Source organism: Lutjanus erythropterus, chromosome 7, assembly GCF_056507025.1.
Source record: "Lutjanus erythropterus isolate fLutEry1 chromosome 7, fLutEry1.hap2, whole genome shotgun sequence".
Taxonomy (NCBI): domain Eukaryota; kingdom Metazoa; phylum Chordata; class Actinopteri; order Lutjaniformes; family Lutjanidae; genus Lutjanus; species Lutjanus erythropterus.
In genome coordinates, this window is record NC_139323.1 from 25,043,615 (window position 1) to 25,066,377 (window position 22,763).

The following is a 22,763-nucleotide window of genomic DNA, read 5'->3' on the forward strand; positions in this document are numbered from 1 at the left end:
GTCTGTCGTGGGGAAGAAGGAGCTGAGCCGAAAGGCGAAGCTCTCGATTTTCCGGTCAATCTACGTTCCTACCCTCACCTATGGTCATGAACTCTGGGTCATGACCGAAAGAACAAGATCTCGGATACAAGCGGCTGAAATGAGTTTCCTCCGCAGGGTGGCGGGGCGCTCCCTTAGAGATAGGGTGAGGAGCTCTGTCACCCGGGAGGAGCTCGGAGTAGAGCCGCTGCTCCTCCACGTCGAGAGGAGTCAGCTGAGGTGGCTTGGACATCTATATCGGATGCCTCCTGGGCGCCTGCCTAGGGAGGTGTTCCGGGCATGCCCCACTGGGAGGAGGCCCCGGGGAAGACCCAGGACACGCTGGAGTGACTACGTCGCTCGGCTGGCCTGGGAACGCCTTGGGGTCCCTCCGGAACACCTGGAAGAAGTGTCCAGGGAGAGGGAAGTCTGGGTGTCCCTGCTCAGACTGCTGCCCCCGCGACCCGGCCCCGGATAAGCGGAAGATAATGAATGAATGAATGAATGAATGAATGAATGAATGAAATGACCTGAATACACCTGAAATGACCAATTTATTCATGTAACTGCACGACTCTGTTCTCAGGTTTGCGTTGCTATGTCACATTTCACAGTTGTTTCTATTTTCATTTGAAGTGTTTCATTTCACTTCCACTGATGCAGGCCGCTGGTGTGTCCTGGTCTTGTTGGAGTCAAACTGCTACACTGGAACTAGAAAGATGTGTTTCTCTATCACACTGCTCTGGGGCTCCCACATCAAACGGCGCTGAGCTGCTGAGAGGACTTTTACCATGTCAGGATATTTCTCATCTGCACTCTGAATCAACACTGACAGGCCTTGCATCACAGGCTACTGTCTTAAAGCTCACCTGTGAAAAGTCTTGAGGCATTGGCTCAAAGGCCAGTGGAATATTGGCACCTCACTTCTTAAACTGAGACTGAACTGCTACATGGACTTAGCATTAAACTTGACCCTAAATGATTATCAAATGACCCAAGACACAGTAACAAGAATTCTTTAACCTTTAAGAACCTCATCCAGTAGCTTCCGCAAGTCGAATTTTCTAACCTAGTCCTAAGGCAAAAATAAGGCAAACCAAAATATAGACTGTATAGCCATGCTTCCACATCCTGGGACAGTAAATAACCATGATAAAAATCAAAGGGATATGGATTTTAAAAGTAGTCCAGTTAATCTCTTATTAGCAGACTAAATTCAAACAGAAGGCGGCACTCAAACTTAATGGTAGAACTGCCATAATCAGTTGAGTTATTGATTGGTTTATAGACTGAAAATAATCAGCAACCATCTAAATAATTGTTTAAGTATGATGTATATTAAATGTTCAATATTTTCTAATTGCAGCTTCTCATTTGTGAGGTTCTGCCAATTTTTCTCTGTTAATTGAATATCTTCAAGCTTTAGACTGTTGGTCAGACAAAACAAGGAATTCAAAGACAGTACCAAAAACAGAAAATAGTTAAACACAAAGCACTTAAATACATTTTTTCTAAAAATGCACTTTTTCTAAAAATGCATCAATTGTTTTATGCCAATTACCAATCCCCATTTTTTTCTAGTGCGGGCCTGTAAGACATGATCCCAGTGGGTACATATTCAAATCACCTAATATGATTCAAAGTCCTAAATGACTCTCATTTGCCCACAGTAAATGATGATAGACCAAGAATTCATCATGGATATATTATTCAGGCAATGACTGCAGTGAATCTCAATATTTTGTGATATGGAGGTTAAATTAATATCACCTCTGAATTCTACATTTTGTGGTCAAAGGCTGTACAGGTTTACATGTATGACTGGGACACATTTTTTTTCTTATTAACTTGATCTCTGTGTAGGTGTCATTTCTCTCTACTAAAATTAAAGCCACACAAACTAATATTCTCCTGAGCCTCACTGTGGCATCACAGAACACACGTGCCAGTCAGCCCAGTCACTGTTGCTGTACGAACTTAAAAGTGAATAGACAATTAATACATTTGTCCTGATCTGCTCTCAATGACTTGTATTTGTGCTACACCTGAAATTTATCAAAACATTCTTAAACTGATGAGTGACTGCCACATAAAGTCTAATCCCTTTTTGAGCCTTTGTTTAGCAAAACCTTTTGTGGGCTTGGTATGCCAACCATGGCGCAACACAAATGCTAGTAAATAAACAGCAGTCAGCAGTCTAAATTACTGATATCCACACTGACAGCGAGCAGCAACAAACAATTTTTTTTCTATCATAAATAAATCTGGTCAAATAAGCTATATGTAATATAACAACAAATATAATAAACAAGTATTCACAAAAGTATTCATTCTGTTTACTGTGACACAAGTAAATAATCCAAACAATTTTTGGAAGTTGCATGAAGTTGAATCGAAAACATCTGTGCGGTGTGACCAAGATTTTAGACACCTGTGTGTCTGGATGGCCTGATTGCTGGCAAGGCAATTTTCTGCCATAATCAATATTATGAAGACAAAACATCATTCCAAACAAATCTGCAACAAGGTAACTGTAAAGTACCAATTAACAGAAGAAAACAAAAAAGACACTTGTGCTTTGAAGTACAGTAAAGCCAATGATAACAAAATTAAAAGGCAAAACGGCATATGGCACGAAGACTCAAAAACTCTGTACTGGTATAAGAACGCCTCCAGCATGGAAGTTCACCAAGAGGCCTAGGGCACCTCTGAAGGAGCGACAGGAAGGAGATTGAAACATTGTGCAAACAACAACTCTTACCCTAGTGCTTCACCAGTCACAGCTTTAGGGCAGACTGTCAAAGAAAAGCCACAATTCAAAATAACTCACATGATGTCTCGGCTACTGTTTGCCAGAGGGCCTGTAGGAAATTTGAAAATTAAGTGTAGTAGGAACGTCCAGTCCTCAATCAAACTGAGAATTTGTGGCAGGACTTGCAAAACTAAGCCCTGTACACAAGACAAAAGGTAGCTTGAGTAAATTGTGAATTATGCAGTCAATTGGAGATGCACCGACCAACTGGCCAGAGACCAGAATTGGGCAGCTTTCAGCATGACCGGCCCTGACCGGTGACCAGGCAGTCAGTGTCACACATCTGATTCTGTACCGGTCATATTCACACACATGCTCTGCACCATGGTCACGTCATGCGTGCAGCAACACTAAACTAGAGCTGCAACAATTAATTGATTATTACTTGATTATTAAATAAACTGCCAACTATTTTGATCGGATTGAGTAATGTTTTAAGAAAAAAAGTCAAAAATCTCTCATTTCAGCTCTATAATGCGAATGTCTTTTGGTTTCTTTACTCCTCTCTGACAGTAAGCTGGATATCTTTGGGACATTTGAGGACATCATCTTGGGCTCTGGAAAACACTCGTTAACATTTTTCACCATGTCTGACATTTCAAAACAAACAACTATTAATCGAGAACATAATCAACCAATTCACTGACTATGAAAATCGTTAATTGTAGCTCTAAACATTACTATGACAGCGCTGGTCACAGCCACACACTCAGACACATGCTTGCATGAAGTCAGCCTTAGCAAAAGATTTCAAAGAACAGGACAACGACGACAGACAGTCTACTAAGAGACAGAACAGCTGAGCTGCTGATGGTGTCACTAAACAACAGTTAACTTTGTAGCTCTTCAGGCAAAAGTTAACCATCAGCAGACTACTGTTGACAGGATGACAGGTAAAATCTCACCTCCACTTCTGGCTGAAGAATAAACAACCTGTAATGATGGATCTCCCCAAAGATTTTCTCCTTCAGACTTGTTTAACTTCTCCTTCTGTTTTTCTCACTGCAAAGTTTTACTACAGCAAACTGTTGCACCACGTCGGTTTCTGGTTTGTTTACATCACCTGAAATTTGTTCCCAGTGAGATCAAGCAAGATTGTGCTCCTCTCTGGTACATATTAAAAATAAAATAATACCTGGCTGTAATCTGGAGCACTTTTAGAGAAAATGTAAAAAATATTTAATAGTCAGTCTTTTATCATGAACGTCCAATTTAATTTTACATTAAAGAAAACTTACGACAATGTTTGTGCATTCTGTCAATTATGGTTCTTAGACAGACTGAAAATTGGAATTGGCAGGTCAGACCCATAATTAAAATCAGAATCGGCCAAGGAAATTGAAATTGGTGCATCTCTACAATCACTTTGTTAATGTATATTCAATTCTAGCACTGCACAGTACATCATTTTAGCATTGACATCACAATGTTTGCATATGCAACAGTTACACTGCAGGATGTGCAATGTCAAGGAATGCAAATTAACTGAAACTTGTCATGTTACAACATTTTTGCTGCTTCATAAAAAAAAAGTACAATTTGCAATGTTTCCATTTTCCATGATTGATGTCCAAGAAAAGTCTGTCCGAATTCATATCTACCACAGTCTGACAATGAGTGCTGCCTGTTTTGGTTGTTTGATAATCTAATCAAGTCACTAGAGCACATAGTACTTTGGTAGCTGGGTATGCAGAGTCTGTGAATCACTTGACTGTAAACATGGACTTGGCTGGTTAGTAGTAGGTGAGGGAATCTCTGGGTGCCTCCCAATTTGATTTCGAAGTCTTGATGCATCCTGAGATATCTTGATGCATCAAAATCTTAAACTTTATCGGGATGCCGACTGGATTGGATTTATCTGCAGCTGGTCAAATTCAGCCGCCCTCACCAAAATTCAAGAAGTTGCATCATTTAGAAGTAAACATGATGCGCATGTTACATGTAAGGGTGGGAATCTTTTTGTCTGCCTTTTTATTTTAAAGAGTTAATCACATCAATTAATGAATGAATGATTTTGAAAGCATCATACAGTCTCCTGCCCTAATAACAATAACAAAATGATGGGGAGGCAGGGTGTTTCACTGTGTGTGTTGTTATTAAAGTTGTTTCTCCAGCAGTGGAGAGCGGCCTCTCTGCTGCACTGTTAGCTCTGAGGAAAGACATGGCTGTTCCATGTCTGCATCGCAATGCATCTAAGAATCAAGTATTTCCCCCAGCCATAGCTACTAGCGTTGCATATTTTGTGCATTATCCTTAAATGGTAGTTGAAAACGCTAACAATCAATTACAAAATGCAAGGTTTTTCTCATTTCCTTTTTTTTCCATTTTTTTCTCATTTTAAGCTTAGGTTTCCTCATTCAGCAAATGCAATCAGCAAACAAAACAATGTCAAATGAGGCAAAATTACTCCGACTATCACTTAATGTGTCCTACATTTATGTTTCTTTTAATTGGTAAAATTGAAGCAATCAATCGATCAGTGATTAATCATAACAACCCTACTGGATACTGTCATCTCAATGCTAGAGGCAGACATTCAGTTACGTGAAACAGCCTTTGAGTCTGTGTATTCTCTTTATCATGGCACCTCATCCTGGTGTTAGTTTATAGTTAGAAGTCACCGTCGTCATGGGGCTGGCCCATGCCCTAATATAAGAAATGCTGAACACACACAACCTATATCTTCTCCACATATAGATACTTTATATCTGTTTGTTTGTTGAGTTTGAGAATTTTAACCTCCTCAGCTGTACTGGGAAGCCTGTTTATCTTCTACCATGCAGATTAAGCATACATTTGTAGGTTGTTACAAATAATCATTTACATGTAAATAACACAAATGCACACAACATACAAGTCCATTTATATAGTTTTTTTTAAAGAAACATGTAGTTTTCCCCCAAATACCTCTCCACCTGTTCCCTCTCCACATGTCCATACCAGTGTCATGAAATTTGGACTGCACAAGTAATCAACATATTATCAAGAATTACAATATGGCCAAATACAATATCCCAAGCACAGGAGATGCAATTTTTTGATAAAGGAAAAATGTGTGACAAAACTGTATTGGAGCAAAGTACTGTAGTGCTGCAGAGATGCCCTGGCCAACAAATCTTGTTCTCCAGATGTTAGAATGCATGTAGGTATGTTTGGTACAGACCCAAATATCATGATTTTTTTTTTTACAGACAAAATGAAAATCATGATGAAAAAAATATAAAACATGTAATATTTGTCAAAAAATATACTTTTTTTTAACCATATCATGCAGTCTCATTTAAAAGTATGTCACAGAAAACAGATTGTTTCTATTCTGTTCATTTATTCTCATGAATCTAATGTCAAAAAACAGTAAACAATAAGTAAACAATAAACAGTCAAAATAGCTAATAACATCCACTGTGATTTAATGTTGTGAAACAATGAAACGAGGATTATATAGTCTTCATACACTGTCTGGCCAAAAATTAAGTCAGACACACTTCGTTGGACCTCCTTTAGCTTTGATTACGGTACACATTCACCATGGCATCATTTCAAAAGACTTACGCAATGTCACAAATTTTATTTCTGCCCAGAGTTGCGTTAATTTCTCATCGAGATCTTGTATTGATGATGGGAGAGTCGGACCGCTACTTAAAGTCTTCTCTTGCACATCCCAAAGATTCTCAATGGGGTTAAAGTTTGGACTCTGTGGTGGCTAAGCCATGTGTGAAAATGATGCCTCTTGCTCCCTGAACCACTCTTTAACAATATGAACCCGATGGATCCTGGCATTGTGATCTTGGAATATGCTCATGCCACCAGGGAAGAAAAACTCCATTGATGGAAAAACCTGGTCATTCAGTATATTCAGGTAGTGACCTGACACCATTTTTTGGGCACATAACATTGCTGAACCTCAACCTGACCAACTGAAGCAACCCCAGATCATAACACTGCCCCCACAGGTTTGTACGGTAAGTCCCAGGCATGATGGGTGCATCACTTCATCTGCCTCTCTTCTAACTCTGATGTGCCCATCACTGCGTAACAGGGGAACTCTAGACTAATCAGTTCACATGACCGTTTCTCATTGCTCCAAAGTCCAATCTTTGCTCCCCTCGCAAATTGAAGCCTTCTTTTCCGATTAGCCTCACTGATAAGTGGTTTTCTTAAGGCTACGCAGCTGTCCCAATCCCTTCAGTTCTCTTCACGTTGTGCATATGAACTGCTCTTACTTTCACTATTATACATAGCTGTGAGTTCTACTGTTGATTTTTTACAATGTGATTTCACCAAACATTTAAGTGATCTTTGATCACAATCACTTGAGATTTTTTCCCAACCACAGTTCTTCCTCAAAGATGATGGTTCACCACTATCCTTCCAGGTTTTAATAATGCATTGGACAATTCTTAATCCAATTTTAGTAGTTTCAGCAATCTCCTTAGTTGTTTTCTTTGCTTGATACAGGCCAATAATTTGACTCTTCTGCTGTTTCTGTTGTGCATCAGGTAGCTTTACTTCAATTACATATTCTCATGAACTCAAAATCATGCAGCAGGTTTTACAGACTGTATGATCGAATTCAGACTTTCTCAGACTATTTTAGATATCGTTTAGCTGGAAAGCTTGACTTGTGAACAGTAACGTACATCCTTGACTGTTGCTTTATAGAGCCGAGAGCAGGGTGGCAGGTGTTCAAGAGGAATGGGGAAACGATAAGAAAAAAGAGCCTTGTGAACCACGCGGCTTACGGCTTCAGCTATAGTATTTACTGAAATAAAATGACAGCTTATATTAAATGTGTAGTAGCCTACCTCCAATAATTGGTAGCAACCACCTTGACGAAAGAAAACTAAGTCTTAAGCCAATAAAGGACAACAGAAACGATATTAAGATCACATATGTCATTTATAACGGCCAAAGGTCTCCACTGTAACAAACAGGTTTTCGCTGGTTTAAACTGCACCTATCTACCACAGGCTAATGTTAACAACATCCCTAATGCCCAGTTAGTGACCATGAATCATGGCTAAAAGCCGCAGGCAGCCAGGGAAGTGCTTCATCGGGGAGACAAGGAGACATCGCTGGATGTTGGCTAGCTGGCTAACGTTAGCAAAGCTTCATGGATAGCCAGCTCAGTGGTGATCAGCTTAATCCCGCCGAACATGTGTTTTCCACTGATGATCTTGCTTTCGGTTTCAGACACCGTTGAGTAGAGACCGCGTTTCAGTGGCAACCCTGACCAGTTTTCCGTACACGCACCAGCTAACGGTTAACGTTAGCTTTAGCCCCGCTAGGTAGCAACTGACACATGGGTGATGATGACAGCGATGAAGGCAAAACCGCAAACATATTTCATGATAGCACACTCACCCAGAACCACCTGGACACTCTGAAGATCACCTTCGAGTCATAGTGAGACGAGAGTCGCTGTTATCTGAAGGAAAACGTCGTTGAAGATGAAGAAGGACTAAGTTTAATAGGGAAATGTTGTCGCAGTAGACTGGATGGTTGCTGTGTTGACAGCTCAGTTGGACAGACTGAGTACTACAGCACAGTGAACTGGCCTGAACTGGCTGTCTGACGGCAGGAAGTGACATGTCGTGACATCATGAGAAGACTACGCAAGGTGAACAGCGCGCGCCCCTCTCCATGAAGTAAATGTTATTAGATTTATTTAAAAAAAAAAAAAAAGACTTATTCACGCTCATGAGTCACAGCTGTAAATGACCACAAAAGGCACATGATGGTGAGTAATAAAAAGGTAAAACTGTGATGGAGGGACGAAACACTGGGAAAGTACTGTTTTCACTGGTTTATTACGAATTTGCACCTGATACAGGCTTAAAGGGACAGATCACCCAAATCAAAAATACATATTTTGCCTCTAGTAGTGCTGTCTATCCGTGAAGAAGTTTTGGACATAATGGCACAGAGATGTCTATTAGTTTTACTAATTTGTTTAACTGACCATTTGTCATAAATTTGCGCCACTGAGGCTTATGAAGGAGCCCTATATCAAAATCTAATTCTTAAATATTTATTATTTTAGTTAAAGATCCCCTCAAGACATGTTTTAACCAGGGTTTTTTAAAGTCATACTGAGATTATTTTTGACAGATATTGCAATTGATATGTATATGATTAGTGGAAATGATTAGTTTTGCATTACAATTTTCATTTTTATTGAAAAAAAAAATAAAATTGTGCTGATGTGATATTTATTGAGGTCTGTACCAAACAATCATGTTTTCTCTCATCTGCAGAACAAGAGTTTTAGACCTGGGCATCTATGCAGCACCACAGTATCTCTCGTACATTTTTCCTTTTTCAAAAAATTGTGCTTTGGTTCTGGTTGTTTGATTTGGATTTTGTGATTTTATTGAGATTGCAATGAACTGTGCAGCCCACTGGGCCTAACTTGTTTCTTAAAAACTGATAAAGTGGGATGTCTGGGTTGGAAACAAACAGATATAATGGTCGGAAAGCTCACCAGTGACACCTATCAGTTAAAATCTGAATACACTAAAGAGAGGCAAAGTCCCTCCCTTTCCAGCAAACCCCATGGGAAAAAATATGTTTGGTAGTCAACAGGGTGACAAATAATTTTTTGATCTCATTTGAACTATGTGTCATTTATACATATTATTTCTTTCCATTTAAACAATAATTTATGAAAGTCAAGAGAGTTGCAATAGGATGCTCGTGTAGCTAACTTGCTGCATGCTGACCCCCCTCTCCCTACCCCATTTCCTGTCTACTTTTCAGAAAAAAGAAAGTTAATTTATTTTTTTTTAGGTGGTGAAAACACAACACTCTAAGACTATCCAAGATTCTTTGTAAAACTCTTTGTAAAACTATAGTTGATGATTTTATTAAAATGTGTGTTGAATAAATGATTTATTTATTACAACACATTATGTAGTAATATTTTAAAATGCCCAGTCAGCTTTTAGCACCGACTTATTGTGAGTCAGTAAAGGACCAAAAAGTCAAAGGCTTGCAAGAGAAAGAGTAAACCAAGAGTCATCAAAATTAAAGCAGCAGAGGCCAAAATACCCCGACATTTAGTCACTAGTGTGAGTCTAGCTGGTGCCCACAGGTTTTAAACTCCATCTCCTCAGTTTGTAATGCAAACTCTTTGTAAGAAATTCAGTTTCATGCCCAAGTTGAGACATCATCAGGGTTATTTCTTTAGACTTTAAAAGTTCTTCCAGAGCCACAGAAGACAACAAACAACAGTTTTTTCAGACTGTGACTACCTGTGACAAGATAAAGTTCTCAAGCAGCTCACTATTATATAATCTTTTGTACAGAGTAACTCAGTGAGAGCTAGGTATTCATTAATCAGCATTCAGTTTCTGATTCATTCCTCACTTATTCATTGCAAGTACTCAGGCTTCTAGCCGGTGTAAAAGGTGAACAAAATGTCCTGCAGGCTCAGGTCATCCAGCGTCTTCCATGTCCTCTGCAGTGGAGCGATCACTGACGTATGCGGCAAGAAAAACAGAAAGGCCCATACCGCACTGCTGCTTCAGATGTGCTAATCCACGCTCTTCATCACCTCTGCAAACAGAATTCCACCTTTTTATACAGGACACACAGTTTGTTTTCCTTTGGCCCAGTCTCAGAAGGGACAGAGATGAGGCCCAGAGACGGATTCATGCTAGCTCAGCATTCATCTTGACATCAGAGGGCATTAATGGTGTACAAACACATCATTTTTCCTTTTGTTTACTGGATCTGTTGGGAAACAGCAATCTGTGTTTTCATCTACTCCCAAGATGTTTAACAGTTTAAGTTGTCAGCAGGTTTACAAGTGAAAACAACCACACAGATGAACCTATTACACAAACAGTGTCCTCAGTAAAGTTGAAGACCCATATTTTGCATTATGAGGTCCAGTTAAACTGCTACACTGTGTGTATTGGTTAATCTTATTCAGCATCTCAGGTTTCAGGCCTCTTCACCAAGCTATACACATGGGACACATTCCATCTATCTGCAACATTAGACTGGCTTAAGCAGGAAGCAATTCATTGGTTTCCACTGCGGGTTCATCAGTCCAATCCCATATGTATTAAAGACAAATCAGTCAAAGAAATTAAATATCCAAGGCACCTACTGAATTAAAGATGTCTAAATTATTTCCACTATCAGTAGGGCTGGACAATGTTATCTTTATGTAATATTATATAAAAGTTAAAAATAATAATAATCTTTTCTTACTTTTAAATGTAACAGATACAAACATACCCTTCAAAATTAACAATAGCAGAAAAAGAGAAAAAACAGAAAAATACCACCACAAACCAACAACCACTGCTGCAGTATAAAAAGAAAATTAAATTTAAAATATACATGGTATATACATAAACTATGCAGGGATAGCCAGAGTTTTGTGTGATTTCCGATTGAGACCGTACATCAGTTTTTTCAGGGCCAATATTCTGCAGACCACTGCAGATACTGAAGATATGTTTTTCAGACAGAAATAAGAGAATTATTAACAGAGATTTGTTATCCGTCTCAAAAAGATTATCCAAAATTTGCTGTAAGAGAGGAAAAGAAGGAGACAGTGTGAACCATTTACAGATGACCTCCTGGTTCACAGTACAAACCTCTTTCCAAAATGTCTGGATGCAATCACATGACCAAAACAAATGGATGAACCTTTGTGTGTACATTTGTAACAGAGGTTTGAGCTGTTGGAGAACATGGTCTGGAGGCAAACAGATGTACAATAAGTGGGAAAAATTTTAATTTTGTTCATTTTGGAAAGATTCTAATCACAATATTGAGAGGGACTGAGTGACAAATGTATGCAAAATTACACATAAAATAATAAAACATATTGAAAGAAATTCATTTCTTTCCAGTGCTATGCAATACATAAGACCTAATTCTCCATGTGCCAATCCAGTTCGTAAGATTTATGGGGATTTATCGGCAAAATATGACAGAAATGGAACATGATATTCATATGTATGTTTTATTTTTTAATGGCCACCTTAGGTTCTCCCACACACTTGGAAGGGGAGGTTAAGGTGAGTTGGTTGCAATCTCCAACCTCACTGCTTGATACCACTAAATCCTACGCACTGGTCCTTTAACAGCTTGCTCAAAATCATTAAATTAATCATAAACAGAAATTGATATTCAGTAAGAAATTATTTTTAATTATTTCCCAATCCAACCTCTGCACCGTATTTTCAGGCCAAACAAGTTGTTATGTTACATTAACTTCTCCTGCTGGTACCAGTGATTGTTTTGTTCCACTCCATTAGTTGTTTCTCAGTCATTTGTCTCCGACAGACATGTCACTTGAGGAAATGTAACAGGGAGGAGTAAAATGTGCTCCCTAACGTTGCTCTAATCTGTGTATTGTTGCGTTATCGGGTTCTAGGAAGTCCCATGAGTTAAAAATGCCCTGCTCTGTTGCTCCAGCATCATCATCTCAACCACGGAGCAGGCAGATGGACAGAGGTCAGAGGGATGATGGAGAGGACAGAGGAGCCCTGGCCGTCTAGTCTGGTGCTTATCTTCCTTTTCCCAGTCCAGCCCTGATAACCCAGGTTGACTAGCAAAATACAGGATATGACCCAATAACCTCACAAGGCAGCAGGGGCGCAATATTGTTTTATTAGGGGAGGTCTTTTCTGCAAACTCTGGCATGATGAATAAAGTCAGGACAGAGTAGCTGCAACTGCTCCTGTGTACTGACCAACATCTGACATTATAATCCAAAACACCTGCAACCTAAAAAGTAAAACAATGCAGTCAAACAACACAGTCAGTGTTATCACATTTTTATTACTCCTCAAATTAATGCACCAGATGTGTGTCACATTACTAACTGACAAACTGAGGACATTTTCTTTGTCATTTTGCTAAACTTGCAGAAGAGACACTCTCACCCTCCTCTGCACCAGAAAGAGTTTTCTGTGAGAGTCCAGACATGGAACAGGTGCTGCAGATGTTCAAGGGCCTGGGGTTTGTTGGCCACTCCTGTGGAGGAAACTGTTGTTTTGCGGTTGGTTCTCTCCACTGGGCATGTGCTTCCTCAAAATCCCACTGGAAAATATAGACAGGTCAAGACATTTTAATGGAGATTTACTTTTAACTTTTAAAAGTTTATCTTAAGGACTGTGATATGGCATATTCTTATAAAGAACAAATCATATCTGCCAGTACACAAAACATTAACATCACATCACATATAACCTTGCTGTGCATTTGAACTCTATACAGTTTCACCAGAAATCTATTAATCAGTCAGACATTTTGAAAAACAATCATCAACTTTAGTGACTGGTGTGGGCCTCAGGTTTATCACTGTTCATAAAACCAATAGTTGGCAATAAACATTAAGGAATTATTATAATTTCTGACGGATATATCACATGTAATCCAAGCCACATGTCATATCAAACAATAAAGATAATATAATACCCCTAATTCTTTAAAAAAAAAAAAAAAAAAAAAAAAAAAAAATATATATATATATATATATATATATATATATATATATATATATATATATATATATATATATATATATATATATATATATATATATACTGCAGTGACTTACAAAAAGTCTTTAAAAAAAATTAACAAAAATAAAAATGAAAGTCATGATTATTTTTAAAGGTCTTGGATTGTCTTGGAATGGTATTGGTTACACTCTGGAAATTACAGTGTTGGAACATTCACAGAAAATGGGTCTAGAGTCAAATCCTCATTCAGGCCAGCAGGCAATGACAATCTCAGTAATGAATGCAATAACAATCCTGTCATATTCATTGTGTACACATGCCATATACTACAATTCTTACAATCATTGTTCTATAAAGAAGATATTAAGACCTCAAGAGCAGCATGTTTTTTTCCCCCAAATACCTCTAGCAATTCTTCATCTCATCAAATCATTTCTGGAGCACAAGAATACTTCTTATTGCTTTTTCTGAGGTCGTGATCCTTGTCCCATTTAACATTGTTTATTTTTGCTGTTACAGATCCTGACATGAAAGGAAAATCCCCTTTTTTATGACTCATGTTGTGGAAGAGAATAAGCTCAATGCTAGGAATGCAAAAGCTTTAGACTTGTCTGCACACAGTTAAGTCCTGGCCAAGAGGCATCACACAAGAGACCATAAACATCTCCCAAAATAGCAGAGGGTAACACTGGCCCCCTATAGACAAGGCAACCATTTTGCACTAACTTCCTAGGCAGACAGGCCCAACCCAGTGCTGGTCTTTAATCAAAGATCCTTTACAGCAGAACAATTGGGCCACAAGGCAAATCTCAAACAATTCCACCCCTCGCTGTAGCCCTCAGTTGCCCCCCCTCCCTTCACCTCCACCTCAGTCTCACCCCAGCAAAGAGCCGGCACTCAGCAGAAATGTGCATGAAACACACAGCACAATAGACAATTCAAGCTGCTGGCTGCAATGAACTCTCACTGCTCATTTCATGCAGGCAGGCAGTGCACTTCAAAAATGTTGTGTGGTTTTGTCATGATCAGCGATTACAGAGATGTCATGTAAAGGAGACAGAATTTATTTTCATGCTATATGCAAAAACATCTAAAATGATTCACTGGAACTATGATCTCTTCCTTTCTGTGGTCAGCTTGCTTTCAAACATTTTACAGTTGGTTAACCTCTGGTCCTTTTTAAACATAAAAAACTTCTCCACCTCGTTAAATCCAGTGTGTAGGATTTAGTGGCACCTAGTGGTGAGATTGCAGCTTGCAACTATTAACCCTTCTTGCCCCTTTTTGTTTTGTACTCCAATAACAGTTAAGCACAAGTACCCAGCGAAACTGTCAACTTTCTCCTTTCCTGTTCCCTGAACTTATGTTAAATGCTTTGCTAATGACATCTTAAGTTGGCTAACGTCTGCAAAACACTAGCTAGCTAGCATTAGCCATCACATGTAACTAGCTAGCCAACGATTGATATTGCCAAAAGCTAACAATTGATGCAAGTTAACCTTTTGCTAACATAAGCTAACTTACAATGTGAGTATATATGTACATGTCGCTTTTAAAGGTCCTCATCTTTAACCATCCTCAAAATTTGTTTTTTCTAGCACATAACATATCTATATACAGAAAACAAGAGAGGAGAAAGCTGACCGATGTTCCCCCGGGTACAAAGCTTGTTCAACTGTTATTGGAGTACAGTGAAAAGGGGCGGGGTTTGGGAAAGGTCAGTTGAATGGTACTGCCTCGCCATCCCCTTACAAGTGTATGAAGAACCTACAGTGGTTTGGTTTGGTTTGGTTTTAGTTTGTCCACTCTGGGCTACTGTATAGACATGACCCACACCCTCTGTAGATAAAAATAGGTCATTCTAAAGTAATGAAAACACACCAATTCTTGTTTTCAGTTGTTTACACACTCATGAACACATACTTGTGAATATTATATTCCATTTCTGCCATATTCTGCCAATAGATCCCTGTAAGACTTACACACCAGACCTTTAAATAAGCATTCTTAAACTCACATGGAGTTCTGTGTACTGAGGTTAAACATTAGACACTGTGGCAACTTGTGTGGAAACCATCTTTCCATTAAATTACAGAGTAAACAGCTTCTGTTAATTCTAACTAGCAAGTGGAAAAAGTACCAGAGATGGAGGAATTTATCTATCTGCTGTTGTGTTTGTTTATAAAGACTACAGACAGGCAAGAGATTTGTTGAGCACTCAGCAGCAAAGATTAGCCGTTATTAACAGGAGTTTACAGATTTGGTATTACAGACTCTCAGACTAATCTGAGCTGCCCCCAAAACACTGAATATTTGGAAGCCCCTGCAATGTGGAGGGGCCAGTTGCATAAAGCACCTTAAGTTAAGAATTTCCTTTAAGTCCAACTGAACATTACCTTAAAATGTTCACAACAATTAATTGAGGATTTCTGGGGTTAACTGTTGCACAAAAGACCTTAGCAACCAAAGTAAGGAAAATAACACAACATACTTGACTTTATGGGGATAAATGAATCATGTATGGAATAAATTCTGTTAAAGAACATTTCTTTTATAGCACATTAGGTCACAGTTTAAATTATAAGGCTAGTTATGTCATCAGGCTATAACATTACCCATAGTTACCATCACAGTCTAGTTTATATCTGGTCTAATCCTGACAGTTACTTACTCAAGCTATTGTCAGTTTTGTTAGATTCCTTCCTGTAATTACTGATCTTTTTTGGTCAAGTTGTACATTTTTGTATGTCTTAGATAAAGGTAATAACAGGTATCACAAACACCAGTGCAAGAAAACAGTTTCCATTGAAATCTGCTACATTACTGCTTTAAAATCTTTCGATGAAGTAAATGCCTAAAGGTTTTTCCTCAATTAAGGAAACCTTTTAAGAGATTCTGTGCAGCATCTTTAGGTAAATCCCTCAGCTAAGAAGACATTATGGCTTAAGGGTCACCACCAAATGAGAGTTGAGATTAGGTCATGGTAAAGAGAAAGAGTTTTCTCAAGGCTAAATAAAGTTGTATGCTTTACCACAAACAGTATGTACACACACTACATTTTGAAGCCCTCTGACTTCTCTAACACACTTAACTGGGCTTAGGGCTTTCACGTCATTTGCTTTTTCCTGTTTGGTGAACGGTATCAAGCTGCAATTGTTTGTGCGAACACCATTTGCCTTTGTTTTCTGATTAAATGACATCCTCCGTAGCTCGGCTTTCTGCAGAAGCACAGTAAAGGAGTTTCTCTTGTGGCCACGAGCGTCTGGGACTAAAAAGGAAAAAGCTTGTAATTTCATTCTCCCTGCAAACTCAAACTATGCTATTATAAATGTCTGTGTCTTCTATGTAGCCAATATTTAATTCTGGGCACAATTGTACACTGCAGAATGAAGCCACATTCCACTTTACTTAAAATAAAACTCTGCTTCTCACACTTCCCTACACTTTTTCACTGATAACTCTGCATGCACACACATGCAGGGGTTTCTTTATAGCGGTTGACTCATCAATCCTACAGGAATATGCTGACTGCTTTCTTCTTACAAGAACCCCTGACAGCTGTCTGACTTACTTCCCTCAGAGTCACATGTGAAAAGCACAAAGCTTGGTTTGCAGCAGCTCAGACACTGACCCAGCTGTTACTTCTTCTTATTGGTTCCTCTGAGCACATATCATCTCATTTAATCAGCTGTACATCTAAAGATACAGATCTCGGTATACTTGTGGTTTGTCTCAAAGATGGACATAAGAACAATCTATCTATCATTAAAGGAGCAATATGTAACCACTACACATCCAAAAATGAGTACTGCCACCCAAATAAGTAGTTGGAGCCTTAAGACAATATATTAAATAGACTAAAATCCTGTTGAAGGTCTCTAAACCTGGTATCCTGAAAAGAAAGGCCCACCACTCTGACAGTCTGACAGCCTGCCTTACTGCCTGCCAGACTCCATTAACTTATTGCACAATTTAACCATAATGAACATTTGCTCCATCTGAGAGACTATTAATGATTTCTTATGACTCATAAGCCGACAGTAACATATTCGGCAAACATTCAGCATTTAAACTCTAGTTAATGTGAAACAGGCAAACAGTGATGGAACGGAACAGAAATTTCAAAAGGACGACACCGCAAGTGTATTTCAACTGAGCATGTTTCCTTAATCTCTGATGACATATTATGGCCATTTTATGATTTATATAGTAAATATATTACAGATTTCTCCTTTAAGGCACAGAATCACATGTAGCATTGAGGCTGCCAGGCACATCAAGACAGCCTACACTCAGGGGAGTGTTAAAAACACACCGTCTTAAAACATCAAATCACATCAGTTAGTCAAACATTCATCAGACAGTTTCATTATCAGCTTTCACCTGCTCATGAACTTCAGTGTTGTGTTGTTAAGGGGAAAACCAATTACAGAGGCCACTATAAAAATAATAAATTGCACAGATTTGAATCATCACAGCAGGTCATGCAAGGTGATATAAAAGAGGTTAACAGCTGTTCAATGCCCTGGTATATCCATTCACACTTATTTACAGTATAGTACAATCCATGTTCACCATCCATTATGTCAACATGCTGTCACCACCTAGTGGCATGCTGTGAGAACTACACTTTATGGCTTTATTTATCATCAGATTGAGTCTGAAACTACTGTTAAAAACCTTTTCAGTGTCCACATTTGCAAAAAAGGCAAAGCTTCTCCTGATATTTCCTGGTAATGACTGCAGAATAACTGTATATGCAACAATGTACATTATATACTTCTTTGTGCAATTTCAAGACAGCAAATACCAAACTAAAGTGGATAGTTGGTATTGCTTTTTCTGAACATGTGTAAGCATCTTTGTCTTCACCTTTGAACAACAAAACACTTGTACAGCACTTCTAACTCCAAGACTTTATTATTCATAAACAATTTATTCCAACTGCTTCGCTTAATCTTCAGCCTTGACATCAACTGACAACATCTTTAACCACTTGAACTCGAGCAAATTTCTGTTCCACTTTAACTGGCACTTCAAGCTCAATATCACCGGCACACAATTAACAATTTATCTCTTTTCAGTGACTGAACTTCAACTGAGCCTTTAACCCGTTTCAGCACTTTCCTTGCTATAATGTTGTTACACTGCTGACTCAGATATTATTTCCATGTTATAAAATTGTGGTAGGCATGTTTTTTTTGTTTAATAAGCAATAATTTCATAGTAACCTTTCAGCATATTGTGAATCAGCTGGTCTGAGAGAGAACTAGACTTCTGCACTTTCTTTTGGCAGTGACGGTAGACTTAAACCAATTACAGGTCATCTAGAGACCAGGTGTTCTCGGTGGTGGCCAGGTTGGTGGTAGACTGGAGCTTCTGGAGGAAGAAACACGCTTTGATGCAGACTCTTTTATGGGCAGGAGGGGAGCATCTGCAGCAACGATCCATGGAGAAATCATGCACCCGTGGGCCGGCAAGAGCTCACAGTTTGTTTTTTAAAGATTTAGGATTAAAAAAAGTGGTTTCATCTAATGTAAATCTCTGTGCAGCAGCGACAACGAAGGAGCCAACTGTGCTGTTCACAGTAAGATAAGTAATTCTCTGTCCATGTTGCTGCTCTGTTATAAATATTAGTCCAACCCACCTCTAGATCGGAGCTGACTAGTGAAGAGTCATAGGATGTATCTGAGGAGCAGAAGCTGCCGACTCTGATCACTCGCATCCGTTGCTTCCCATTCAGAAGCTGGTTCTCCACCTCCTCCTCGGACAACACCTCCTTAAGGTACATCTAACAAACAAAATACATTCCATTCCATTGCAAGAATAAGAACTGACTGAGGTGAAGATTTCCTATCACTGCTGTTGTGCATTGCATTTTCTTCACTTACTTGTCTTGCAGGTTGAAAATTGACATCCATGTAACGGCCCATCTCAGTCATCTTCTGGACATTTTTTGTCTTTGAGTGAAAATGCATTATTATCATTTATTTTATGAAAATTACCCTTACAGAGGAATGCCTGTATACTGTCTCCTATTTACTTTTATATGAATGTAAAACACATGTACAGTAAATAAAATGTATATATTGTCAATCTTAAATATAAAACAATCAGTTTTATTTATTTATTTACCAAGGGAATCTCATTGAGATCTAATCCACGGAATAAACCCAGGCAATTTCTTGACACAAACAAATAAAATCTAAAACATTAAGTATGGCAGCTTACTTTTGTTTGTGCTGATGAGTTAACCTTCTGTTTCCTCTGTCTCTCTATGGCAGATTTATCCTCAGTGGGGATGTGTGAGCCCCTTAAAAGGCTCTCCGTGTCTGGAGAAAAACTGGTAAACTGCTGTCTGGTTCCTCTCTTGCACCAGTGGATGACAAGAATCTGATGATGTTGGATTAAAGGTCAACAGATCAACACCTGGTTGAAAATCTGTACAATTCACGTGCATTCAAGATATCGTTTAAATCTAATGGCACTGCATGTCTTGTGATCTTGTCTTGTATGTTGTATTGATGACATTTCTATTTGTGGTGCTCTTTTTCTTTCTGTTCAGCTGTGGTGTCGATCTCTGTTGCTGCTGAGTAAGATGTGGTCACACCGTGCTGCTATAAGGATACAAGAAGGTCCAGGATAACACAGCATATTGCTGACAGCAGCCACGGCATGACTCTTAGAAGAAACCCAAAGGGACTGTCGTAGAGGAGGATGGCAGCAGCATAGAGGGCACCAGCTAATGAGCACAGCAGTCCAGAGAATATGTGGGCTCGGGTCAGCATCTGTCCTCTGCACTGAAAGGGAAAATGTAAATGTCATTCCCTTAAGAGCCATTTAACATTTGGCAATATTTTTGGGCAACAAGAGGTGGTCCTGACACCAAAACACTTACTACTCTGCGAAGTGCAGGGAACCTGGAGGTACAGGCAATGACGAAGGACAGCAGACCAAGTGTGTAACCCAGGATTTCAGTGTTGTCCTGTTGAAACAGTTTTAAAAGAGACGGTTAACCCCCAAAATCCAAAATACTGCAAAAAAAAAAAAAAAATATATATATATATATATACTAGGATATGACATCCCTATGAGCTACGTTATTCTCCATCTGTGTGGTTTTACTAAATAAAATGTACAAGTAAGGACAGATATCTAGTCAAAATATTTTTAACAGGTAGTAAAAAAAGGCCTTCACAAGGGAATGGGGCATAATAGAACAATTGATACATTGGCGTGCGACTGCAAAAAATTGTTCACGACCCAAAACAATGCCCCAGACTGAAAGATGATTTATTTGAAACTGAGAGAATGGATGGACTAAAACTGGAACTCCCAAACAAAGCATTTTCTTTTCTGTATTATTTAGTTTGTTTTCTTATTTAGACATTAATCTACTGGTTCTATGTTTATAAATGTTGAAATCATCAATAAAAACTTAAGTCAAAAAGAAAGAACTACAACTAGCCACAGTGGTGTGTGTGTGTGTGTGTGTGTGTGTGTGTGTGTGTGCTCACTTGCAGGATGACATGCAGCAGTGTCCTCCTGCTGACAGGCCTGTCTGCTGGGAGGTGGGGGACTCTGGACTTCAGAAAACCTCCTGCAACCACCATCAGCACACACACTGCAAGGAGGTGTTGCCTCCTCCGCCCTCTTATCATCCTCTGCCTCCTTACTGAGGAAAAACACACACAAGAGGAGATTTGTGCAGCTGGAAACGACTCGTGATCATTTGTTTGGTTATCTGTAGAGTAGGCTACTGTTTTGCCTAAAGGCTTGTGGCCAGTTGGCTTGTAATACTAAAACGTCTGTGCTTACCTTCACCTTATCCGAGAATGATAATGTTTACATTATTGAGATATGGCATTACCCTACACTTACCTGCCTTTGAGTTGCAGCACAGGAGCACAGGGAAGCAGGAAGAAATAAAATGCACAAAATCAACCGCAGCAGCAACAAAACCCATTAAAACCTGCAGAGGAGGGAGCAGAAATAATTGATTACTGGTGGGAGGAAGTGGAAATGAAACAGGCACAAGTCAAAACGAGAAAAAATTAAATTAAATCAGATATTTTTATATACTCCACCTTTTAACAACAAAATAGCTGTATTTATTATCCTTAAAAAAAAGGTGGAAAAATGAAAAGATACAAAACTATAATAATGGAAAGCACCATGACTAAAATGACAGACCTGAACGTGTAGCTGTGAGGACAGACTGGCTCCCACTGTGTTGCACAGGTTACCCAGGAGGCTGTAGCACAAAGTGATGGTTTCTCCCGGATTTTCTCTCCGAGATCTGCACCGCTGATACACCAGCCTGCAACAGTTTACACGGGTTTAACACGAGAACTTTTCCAGTAAATTTCTGGAACAAACGCATCCGAAACTACTTACAGAAAGCATGAGAGCAGCAGAAGCAGCGCAGACAGAGAGGTGAGACCGACGGGGACGCAAAATTTGTCTGCGTCTTTGGAGAGGCAGGTGGAAAATGAATCTACGCAAAATTCAACCAGACTGGAGAGAAAAGTGTCGGGATGTCCTGTTGACAATGAGCGTCCCCGCATATTAACTGCAGATATGTTTACATTTCACGTTATCATAAGAAAAGGAATCCATGCAGCAGCCATGCAGCTGACCTGCAAACTCTCGCGTCAACAGTTTGATGAAAGGAGCTGCGTAATTTAGGGAGGAGCTCACCTGACATACACCTGAGGAAATCCTGCTCTGTGGGAAATAAGCCACAGAAGTCTCACTTTTGTCTTACTTTATACATGTCTCCCTTTTCTCTTTTTTTTTTTTTTAAATTGAAGCTGTGGTTCAAAGTGTCTTGGGAATATCAGAAGGCATCCCTCCAGCAGTGAGCACTGGGTAATCTAAGAATTGTTTATATCTCTGACTAGTGGGCGACCGATATTGTTTTTCAATGACTGATGCCGATACTAAGAGAGCAGGGTGATTGATACATAACTCTGGTATCTAAGTAAAAAAAGTCAGGTATAATTCCAGTATTTCATGCACATATACATGGTTATCTCAGTCAGCTGTGGTGTAGTTTTAGATGGATTTTTTTTATACATATACATATACATTGGGTTTGCTGTTGAGTTCAGACTATGAGTATCATTTAAGGCAGAGTGGGTTATATATTTATATATATATATACATATATATGTTTATAATGCTAGGCAGTAATGGTTTTAAATTACTGACTGAGGAAATTTACAGCGGGATGCTGTTGTTATAGTTGTAGTACGTTGCTCCTAACTAACTTTTCCACTATCTTCCCAAAATTCATAATGGGGAGCACTAACAATGTTCAGCCGGTCCCACACTGACAACGCTGCCTGCTCGTGACTGCAGACATGTTTTTCTTGTTGCTCTTGTGATTGCAGACATCTGAGGATACAGATTATCACAAAATGCCACATGATCGTCTTATC

The 22,763-nt window shown here is 39.1% G+C and overlaps 2 protein-coding genes across 3 annotated transcripts in view; both read right to left on the reverse strand.

The window, feature by feature from the left end:
* Positions 1 to 8,529, reverse strand: part of atp13a3 (ATPase 13A3) — a 43,762-nt gene extending 35,233 nt beyond the window's left edge. For both annotated transcript variants that reach the window (XM_084723300.1, XM_084723298.1), the window contains exon 1: positions 8,195 to 8,529. The gene's annotated coding sequence lies outside the window, so the exon portion shown is untranslated. The remainder of the gene's footprint in view (positions 1 to 8,194) is intronic.
* A 4,088-nt stretch (positions 8,530 to 12,617) lies between these two features.
* Positions 12,618 to 21,967, reverse strand: tmem44 (transmembrane protein 44). Its single transcript, XM_084722245.1, has 10 exons — positions 21,718 to 21,967; positions 21,514 to 21,640; positions 21,202 to 21,292; positions 20,838 to 20,995; positions 20,219 to 20,305; positions 19,950 to 20,120; positions 19,552 to 19,713; positions 19,212 to 19,280; positions 18,968 to 19,111; positions 12,618 to 12,895 (listed from the first exon to the last, which is right to left on the reverse strand). Exons 1-10 carry the CDS (start codon positions 21,885 to 21,887, stop codon positions 12,704 to 12,706), a joined length of 1,371 nt encoding a protein of 456 aa, XP_084578371.1. The 5' UTR covers positions 21,888 to 21,967; the 3' UTR covers positions 12,618 to 12,703.
* Between the last annotated feature and the right edge of the window lie 796 nt (positions 21,968 to 22,763).

Bases quoted from the DNA above. Each gene is read 5' to 3' on its own strand.
- tmem44 (XM_084722245.1), bottom strand. From the start codon at position 21,887: ATGCGGGGACGCTCATTGTCAACAGGACATCCCGACACTTTTCTCTCC. The intron at 20,121-20,218 runs GTAAGTGTTTTG...TTTCCCTTTCAG, and splicing joins TCCCTGCACTTCGCAGAGTA to TGCAGAGGACAGATGCTGAC. The intron at 19,112-19,211 runs GTAAGTGAAGAA...TTTGTTTGTTAG, and splicing joins ATTTTCAACCTGCAAGACAA to ATGTACCTTAAGGAGGTGTT.